This window comes from Canis lupus, chromosome 12 (genome assembly GCF_048164855.1).
Source record: "Canis lupus baileyi chromosome 12, mCanLup2.hap1, whole genome shotgun sequence".
Lineage (NCBI taxonomy): Eukaryota > Metazoa > Chordata > Mammalia > Carnivora > Canidae > Canis > Canis lupus.
This window is the reverse complement of record NC_132849.1, coordinates 3,304,348-3,314,052: the sequence shown is the minus strand read 5'-3', so window position 1 is coordinate 3,314,052 and position 9,705 is coordinate 3,304,348. Positions and strand designations below refer to the sequence as shown.

Genomic DNA, 9,705 nt, shown 5'->3' with positions numbered 1-9,705 from the left:
ATGAGGAAGAATCCAGTGCAGATTTTCAAAGTTCCCACTTTTCCGGGGCTGGGCTTTCCTGTCTGGAGGCTTTCACTGCTCTGCTTTAGCCTGGCTCCTTGCGGTGCCCCTCCCCCACTTGATTCTTTTTTATTTTATTTTTTTCCGCCTTCCTATCTTGCTAGAAGGGAAAACCCTTAGCGTTCTAGCTGTTCTCTCTTTAAATCTCAGGTCGAATTCATAGGTGTCAGGATGATTAAAAAGTTATCTAGGTAAGTTGGTGTAGCCAGGTGAGTTGAGGACCCCTACTTCTCTGCCATCTTGCACCCAGAAAAAAAAATTCTTCAAAGATAACAGTCTAAAAAGAAATGGTTAGGTAATGAGTTCTTCAAATAAAAGCGTTTCAATTTAGCACAGAAATTTCATCATTAGGCATATGGGAGAGGGCATGGAAGCACCAGGTAAGAAACTGCACTAGATTTTGCTAAGACTTCTCCAAGGCTGAATAATATTATGAGTTGTCTGTACTCCCTTATGTCTTTTAACTGTCTATGAAGATCTCTGGAAGAACTTGGAGGAATGTAAGAGGCTGTGGAAATGTTACTAGAATGTTCTGTGGACTGCAATTCTATGGTACTACAAGAACACTCTAGGACTATGGTTCCTAACCTAGCAGAATCCCCTGGGGATTTAAGCATTGCATTGTTTAGGACTTATTCCATGGAGGTGATGACTCAAAAAGTCTTAGTTGGAGACGGGAATCTGAATTCTAAAAATGCTTTTCAGGTGGTACAACCAGGTTTAGAGTCCCTGATCTAGAACAGCACTGAGAGCAAGACTGAAAGAACAGTTTTCTTATTTCATGCAATCCTTGCTGAGTTGGCTCTATTGCTCCAGAACAGAGAGACTATGTAATCTGCACCTGCTCTTAAACTCTCCAATGCTCAACTTTTCCATATGTGATGATATCCACTGGTCAGGGTGGTTAAGAGAAAACAAAACATGAAATTTAGTACAAATGTGGGGGGCCTGTCATGAGTGACCACTGTTTCCAAAAGTATGAAGACTGAGAACTCTAGGTTCATAGAAAGTCAGTCAGAGAAGGACAAACATTATATGTTCTCATTCATTTGGGGAATATAAATAATAGTGAAAGGGAATATAAGGGAAGGGAGAAGAAATGGGTAGGAAATATCAGAGAGAGGGACAGAACATAAAGACTCCTAACTCTGGGAAATGAACTAGGGGTGGTGGAAGGGGAGGAGGGCAAGGGATGGGGGTGAATGGGTGACGGGCACTGAGGGGGGCACTTGACGGGATGAGCACTGGGTGTTATTCTGTATGTTGGTAAATTGAACACCAATAAAAAATAAATTTATTATAAAAAAAAGAATGACAGAGCAGAAGGTCCTGATGTCACAGATAAGAGTGCAGGTCCAAAAAGTCTGAGGAACTTGCCTAAGTCTTCTAAATACCTGTCCCTATGCTCATATTTTATAGTACTGGCTTTCCTAGGTAAAGATAACACTACTGAGCCAACTGGAAGCAGGCTTTACAGTTTCATAGTCCCTATCTTTTCTCTGAAGATTCTGAAGATGTGTTAATTATGGGACAAAAGATGCAGTCTACTGAGTTATCTCCCTTTGGCACAATGGAGAGAATGATAGTGAAGTCATTAGCGTGGCATTGTGATGAGTCAGAGATATTATCAGTATAAGCAGTCTTTAAGAATGGGAGGATGATGGAGCCAAAAGCCAGTCCTTCTCACTCTGCTGGGGGGAACCGACCTCTAACATCAGAAGAGAGGAATGAAGTTACACAGGAGCAAGAAAGCTCTGTCATTATAGGCTGTGAGGTCTTCTTTCTTGGAAGATTTAGAAATATCTTCTTAAGATCAATGTCTAGAGGAAGAGGATAGGCAAAGGACTTCTCTTCAACCCTTCCTATCTTAACACTGAAAGGTATTGTTTGATGGTGACTTATGTAGACACAAGACAAAATAGGATGTTTTAGCTATTGCCCCACTTACCGAGGTCAGCTGAGGGTCCAGAGTGAAGCCTGAGATTGAAAGAGGGAATCTTTACATTTGTTACATAGTGGAAGGATCCTCACGACTGTCAAGGACAATAGCTCAGGAAGTCACCTATGTTCTCGTGTGATCTGGCAGCCCTGAGCACAAACTCTCATCATTACATCAGGGATAAAGAAAAAAACAACAAAGGCAAACTCTCATTTCACAAGTGGAGACCCCGAGGCCCAGAAGAAGCAAGTGACCCATGGCTAGTCAGTGTCAGGACTGAGCCTGTGTTCCAGGGATGATATGCTACTTCAATCCAAGGGAGTTTTCTGCAGTTGAAGATATTACAGAAAAGAGGGGCTGTAATGCCAGAATCAGATGATAATGGTGATGATAATGGTGGATATCCCTCCAGTCCCAAAGGAACAGGACTCACAAGCTGGGAAATACCTAGGACCAAAGTGAATCATTATAATGCTTATATTGTAACTACAGCTTATAGAACACTTGGTATTGATTTCTTTGCTCATAACATTTGTTTTAACCACCACATTATACATGATGGGCCTATGTCTCTACCTACACTATACAGACAAAGGAGGGTGATTGCCTTTTGAGGTTAACTCATGCAAGTGTTGGGAATGTGTTATTCTGAGTTGGTGTTGTCCTCTTTCTTTTATTCACTAATTGGGATAGCTTAAGGCCCATAGGGCCAGGTCATTGAACACATATCATGACTCTTCCCTCCACCTCAAGAGAAACACAAGCTGTATCAGCCCTTCAACTAGCCAGTTATAAATCCCACTGTCCCAAAATGGATGGAAGACCTAAATGTGAGACAGGAATATATCAAAATCCTAGAGGAGTACATAGGCAGCAACCTCTTTGACCTTGGCCACAGCAATTTCTTGCTAGACAGGTCTCCAAAGCAAGAGAAACAAAGTAAAAAATGAACTATTGGGACTTCATCAAGATAAAATACTTCTGCACAGCAAAGGAAATAGTCAACAAAATGAAAGACAACCAACAGAATGGGAGAAGGTATTTGCAAATGTCTTATAAGATAAAGGGCTAGTATCCAAAACCTATAAAGAACTTATCAAACTCAACACCCAAAGAACAAATAATCCAATTGTGAAATGGGCAGAAGACATGAACAGACATGTTTTCTCCAAGGAAGACATGCAAACACATGAAAAAATGCTCAACATCACTTGGCATCGGGAAATACAAATCGAAATCATGAGACTTCACACTGGTCAGGATGGCTAAAATTAACAAGTCAGGAAAAGAGAGATGTTGGCAAGGATGTGGAGAAAGGAACTCTCATATACTGTTGGTGGGAATGCAAGCTGGTGCAGCCACTCTAGAAAAAAAGTATGGAGGTACCTCAAAAAGTTAAAAATAGAGCTATCCTACGACCCAGCAATTGTACTACTAGGTATTTACTTGAAAGATACAAATGTAGTGAAGGGGCACCTGCATCCCAATGTTTATAGCAGCAATGTCCGCAATAGCCAAACTATGGAAAGAGCCCAGATGACCATCCACAGATGAATGGATAAAAAGAAAATGTAGTGTATATATATATATACAATGGAATACTACTCATCCATCAAAAAAATGAAACCTTGCAATGATGTGGATGGAACTAAAGGGTATTATTATGCTAAGTGAAATAAGTCAATCAGAGAAAGACAACTATATTATCTCACTCATATGTGGAATTTAAGAAACAAAACAGAAGATCATATGGGAATGGAGGGAAAATAAAACAAGCAATCAGAAGAGACAAACCATAAGATACTCTTAATCATAGGAAACAAACAGGGTGGCTAGAGAGGAGAGGTTTAGGAGGATGGGGTAACTGGATGATGGACATTAAGGAGGGTACATGATGTAATGAGCATTGGGTATTATATAAGACAGATGAATCACTGAACTCTACCTCTGAAACTAATAATACATTACATGTTAACTAACTGAATTTAAATTTAAAAAGGAGAAAAAACTCATTGCCCTTGGGAGGACCCTGAATTCTCTCCCAGTGATGTTTGCCAGGGTCAGAACCACGTGTCTGCTTGCCCTCTGGGATTCTGGCCCATAGGAGTATTGTTTAAAAGGTCTGACTGTTTGGGCAGAAGGAAGAACCTTGTTTTTCTTTCTTTCATCACTTGGGAATTAGCTTGATAAGAATCTCATGCATACCAATGCTGCCCTCACACTTCTATTAAAGGGCACACCTAAGGCAGGAATCCATAGCATGCTTGTATCCTGGAGCAGGCAGGATGGTGAGGAAGTGTTTGAGCAGGTGAGAACAGAATCCAGGAATGCATGGGCTGTGTGCAGACTGGATTCATCCAAGTAAAGACCCTCCAATCACCTTCCAATTGATCCATTTGTCTAGAAGCTTATTAACAAAGACCTCACTTGAGTCCAGATATGCTCCACACATCAAACTTGTATCCTGGCCATTCACCATGGACTTCAGTTTCTTGAGTATCCAAATCACAGCACCTAAGGCTACCTGAGCTGAATGACCCTTCTGAAATGTAAATCTCATCAGGTTCATCCTTTGCAATTGTCCCAATTGTCCCTGGTCAAACCTTTCAAAGAATCACAATTCTGTTTTTAAGTTAAATGGAATGTATACCTTCGATACATAAAGCTGGCACATTATTCTACAGCAGAAGGTAAGAGGGAGGCCCAGAGTGTTGTCTTCTCAGGTCTCCCATCCCAGGCAGCCCAAATAGTTTAAAATACCAAAGGATTTGTAGCATTTTAAAATGTGACTCAAAAAATTTAGGGTCCCTCCATGTGTTGATAGGGGAATGATGCTGGAAAAGGAAGGAAATTAAAATGTATTTCCAATCTACTATCTGTCAAAAATTATCTGCATTATCACAGTAAAATAGCTCTATGAGTTTCTTATTTTTAATCTCATTTTACAGATTTAAAAGAAAAAAATGAGGCTCAAAAAATATCGAATAACATACCCATGGTTCAGATGCCAGTATCCTGACTCCAAGACCTATCTTCCAGACACCATGATGTGTAAAGACATGGAGTTGATGCAGTAGACAATGGGGACAGGCATGGAAAGTGGCTAGAAGGGCAGCCACACAGAGTAGCTCATACTGCCCAGAGAAGTAGCTCTTGGAAAAACTGATATCTGAACATCCCTGACAACAGGGTTCCGAGGAATATAATTTGGAAACCTTTAATCTACAGGCTAAAGTACATATGCCAACAAGTAAAACTCTAATGTTCTGGGCCCTTCCTTCCTTTCTGTCTAGCTAATGTCCCAATACTATGCTCTTACCAAATATTATGTTCACTCTTTTTCCAGAAAAGATCATGCCCTACACATCTCCATGTCTCCACCTGTACTCTTCTTCTCTCTGTCTAGAATGCTAGCTCCCTGTCAGCCTTCTGCTGACTCCCACTGTTTCTGAGCTTCAATCTTTTTAAATCTGTAAAATGGGATTAACAATAAGAAACTGATAAAATTGATGTATTCTGATAGTGCAAATAACATGTTTGATGGGTGGGAGATTGAGAATAAATTTTAATTCCCTGTCTTTTCCTCGTATTATCTCACTTGCATCCTAAGACAGAGAAATATCTTAATCTCTGAATTCACAAAACCCTGCACATAACCATCATTCAGTAAATAAACGTCTTTTATGTGATATTTGCAAAGTTACTATAAGAAAGGCATTTTTGAATAAATAATTTTCCTCATTGAACCAGTGATTCATTGATGTATTGGATCAATACAATAGAATAATGTTTTACAACCTTTAAAAATTATTTCTAATATTTTAGTGGGGGCCGAGCAGGGAAAGAGCATAACGTTGCCTATCCCGGCTGATCTGGGCTTTAGGAGCTCACATTCACAGCTAGGAGAGATACAATTAGGTGAGTCACATACATACACAATGCTCTACTAAGGGCATAACAAGACAAGAAGTTAAGTAAGTAATTTCCTCTGTCAAGTGATATTGACTAAGTAGACTAAATGGAGTTGCTACCTCATAGTGTGACTTACCTTCAGATATTCCACATCCTCAGATACACACCAGCGATCTCCTCTTTGTTGAGTTCACTCCCACTCTGACTCCCAGATAAAATAACATTAGGGAAAAGAAAAACCAAGAAAGGTGGCACTTGGGCTGAGTGTTAGTTCCTTGGAGTTCTGATGCTCATAAATGCAAATATGGACTTGATTATGCACTGAGATGATCTGGTTCAGTATCCACTGAAACCCACAGGCAGCAGCAGAGGGGAGCCAGAGCCCTGGCTCCACTGCAAAGTTCTTGAGGCTGGTCAGTATGGATGACTCCATCTACTGCATGTGGTTGCCTCTGGCCTGGCCTCCTGAACTACTCTCTCTCAAGATGTAAAAGGAGAGAGACCTTTGTTTCAACCACAAATAACTCATTAATTCAGAAATACTTTTTGAGCACTTACAAGATGTCAAGCACTGTGCAGGTGCTGAGAAACATGGAGATTTCATCGTATCTAGGATGAGTGATAATGAAAAATAAATACAAGAATGGTGTTATAGGAATATGGGACATCATGACAGCATTTCACAAGAAAAATTAATATAACCATATAACCAAGGCTGAACATACAAGGATCCAGAGCAAGGTAGCAAGGACAAGCATTAGAAAAGAGGCTGTTTCTCTTCTAACACGGAGATGATAAAGAATGATTGCAGGCATAAGTAAGTAGAAGTGCCTTACATTTGACAGCTACTCTCTGCCCCTTGGAGTAGAGAGCAGTATCATCTATATAGAAGCAAAAAGAGTATTTGGAAGGTTCCAGAGAAGAGAAAAGGCATGTGTGTGTGTGTGTGTGTGTGTGTGTGTGTGTGTGTGTGTGTGTTGAGCATAGAAAAAAATATATGGAATCACCAAGCAGTGTTTGGGCTCAGCCTGAGTGAATGGTCATGATCTTATCATCCTGCCAAGCTGCCAAAATGCTTTTTTAAATTTTGTTTTCATTTTTATAGCAACTAGGCATAACAGGGAGGAGTCAGCCATGGTTGGGGTTTTGTTAATCAAGTGCATTAATAAGCCAAAGGAGCAAGAAAGTTTATTATATTGATAAAAAAAAGTAGTTGAAATTATAAACTAAGCAAAATGGGTGGGAAGTGGCTTGAAGAAGGGATTCCAGTGGACATGGCCAAGCAGGTTGAAAAGAAGGGATTAAGGTCAAAGAAAGGGGTGCCTGGCTTCCAGTTCAGGCACTGTACCAACTTTGAGCAGTCCTCTGTTCTCTCTGGCACTCAGTTCCTCATTTATGCATAGAGTGTAGGTACTGGGTTGAAATCCTTTCCATCTGGGCCTTTCTATGATGCTATATTGTTAGTCAATGTCTTATGCACTCTGGGATCTGAATCAGTACTGATCCAGGGGTACTTAGATTATTGATTCCAACTTGTTATAGAGCCTACATAAACTCCCATCTATGTCCTGGGTTGATCCAACATTTGTAGCCTTAGATTTTCATCTAAAGCTTGCATTGGATTCCTGGGGAATCCCTAAGTTTAGTCCCCAACCATACCCATTGTAAATTCCCTTGTAGATCATGAGCTTCTTATCTTTATGGAAATAATTCTAAGTTTTACAGAGGGAAGGGATGTTCTGGGAAGATATTCATGAAGATCCAGTGGTGACCCAGTATGACAAAGTGGCAGAATGACAGAGCCACAAGAATGTGGGAAGTTGCTATCATAACTACCTGGTTGGGAAGAGCTTTCACATCATCATGGCTCATTCACTTTATTTGGGTGTAGGATGTGTATAAAAGGCCTCCTCACTTTGCTTCACCTATCCATTGCTTTCCTGACTTTGAGAAAACAAGGTAAGTGTCCTTACTGATCTGATGGCAGTTTGGGGATCACTGGGATTGCCACAACTCAGCTGAATGGGACAAACCACTCCAGGTTGGAGAGAATGGAAACTAACTGGTAATTGTGGAAAGATCAGGTTCATGGAAATCATCAGGTGGCTCAGAAGTAGCAATCCCAGAAGGGATGAATGCTAACTGAGATTAGGGTTGGGGTGAGGGAAGCTAGTTTGTAAGACAAGAGATACCTACACAGGGCTGAAATAGAACTGAAGACAGAGCCCATGATGTAAGAAAGAAAGAAAGAAAAAAAGGAGGTGAAAAAGACAAGTGGTGTAACCACAGACTCAGGCTAACCAGGTGGTTTATAGAATGCATAAATGATAGCATGTCATAAAAATAATTTAAAGCTTTAGAAACTACCCAACTTGCTGCCTTGGAAGTCAGGAGTCTTGGAAGAACCAGGACAGGTAAGAGAAGGTGTTACCAAATTAGAATTGGCCCCTGCCTGATTTCTCCTATGCCAGGAACGTAGGGCTTCTCCATTTTAAAGATATGGATCCTGGAGCTATAGGATCAGTTACAGAACTCAGACTCTGGAGAAAAATAGTGATACAAATAAAGTTTATAGTCACTGAACTTTCAAAATATCTGCATTGTTTTTTAGAGTAACTGAACTTTTGCCAAGATGTCCTGCCAGCAAAACCAGCAGAAGTGCCAGCTACCTGCCAAGTGCCTCCCCAAGTGTCCACCCAAGCGTCCACCTCAGGCCCTGCAGGCCCCACAGGTGCCACAGGCCTCAGCTCCATGTCCAGCTCCCTGCCCAGCCCCCTGCCCCCCGCCTGCCCCCTCCTGCTGTGTCCCCAGTTGCTGTATCACTAGCTTCAGAGGCTGCTGCTCTCTAGGGTCTCACGGGTTTCCAGGAGTCTGTCTAGGCCAGCCCCAGCCTTCCAACTGCTGGGAGAGGGAGCCTTCTGGGTGTTCTAGTTTTTGCCATAGATTTGGGGGCTGCAGCTGACCTGAAGGTTTTGAGGAGCTAAAGATCCATAGCCAAGGATGAGCCTGGAGTTGACAACTTTCCTTACTCTCACACTATTCTCCATTCTCCTCCTGAACTAAGCTGCCTAGATGTATACCTAGGATTCCTCTTTTTACTGAGAACCTCAGACCACTTAGCCTTAGCTTTGGTTCTATATCAAGAAGACCTGAATGCTGCAGAAAACTCTGCTTCTCAAAGCTTTGTCAACATGCAAAAATAAAGCCTATCTTCCCTACACTCTGAGCTTCTTGGTGTTTGTTGATGCCTCCATCCTCAGCTCTGGGGAGCTCCCATTAACCTGGATTCTTTTTTTTTTAAGATTTTTAATTTATTTATTAGAGAGAGAGAGAGAGAGAGAGAGAAGCAGGCTCCATGCTGGGAGCCTGACGTGGGACTCGATCCCAGGTCTCCAGGTCTCCAGGATCACACCCTGGGCTGAAGGTGGCACTAAACTGCTAAGCCACCAGGGCTGCCCTAACCTGGATTCTTCAAATAGAATCCACAATGAGCCAGCCAGATGGGAAGTTCCCACCAAGGGAGGTCCTAGACCTGAGCCATTTGAGAGGAAAGATCCAGAGGGGAGTAATGGGGTACTCCCAAAATATCAGTGACCCTGTTCCACTGCTGCTGCTGTTCCACTGCTGCTCTGCTCCCCAGCCCTGAAATTTAGCCTCCAGATCCTTCTGACTTGAGAGAATCCCATACTCAAGAAAGAAATGGGTACTTGTCATTTTCGGATCTTAGTTCAAAAAACCACAACAAATATTCTCCTTGAGCATATCTCACTACTTCTATTTACACAGGAGCCAGA

The 9,705-nt window shown here is 41.6% G+C and overlaps 1 protein-coding gene across 2 annotated transcripts; it reads left to right on the top strand.

The window, feature by feature from the left end:
• Positions 1–1,705: 1,705 nt before the first annotated feature.
• LCE7A (late cornified envelope 7A) lies at positions 1,706–9,131 on the top strand. 2 transcript variants are annotated; one of them, XM_072769103.1, is made up of 2 exons: positions 1,706–1,940; positions 8,523–9,131. In XM_072769103.1, the coding sequence occupies exon 2, from the start codon at positions 8,544–8,546 to the stop codon at positions 8,871–8,873; it is 330 nt and encodes a 109-aa protein (XP_072625204.1). In that variant the 5' UTR covers positions 1,706–1,940; positions 8,523–8,543; the 3' UTR covers positions 8,874–9,131. The 2 variants fall into 2 exon arrangements, with proteins under 2 accessions (XP_072625204.1, XP_072625205.1); XM_072769104.1 differs by having other exon boundaries at positions 1,706–4,689.
• The last annotated feature ends 574 nt before the right edge of the window (positions 9,132–9,705 follow it).

Coding starts and splice junctions, on each gene's coding strand:
- LCE7A (XM_072769103.1), top strand. CDS start 8,544: ATGTCCTGCCAGCAAAACCAGCAGAAGTGCCAGCTACCTGCCAAGTGC.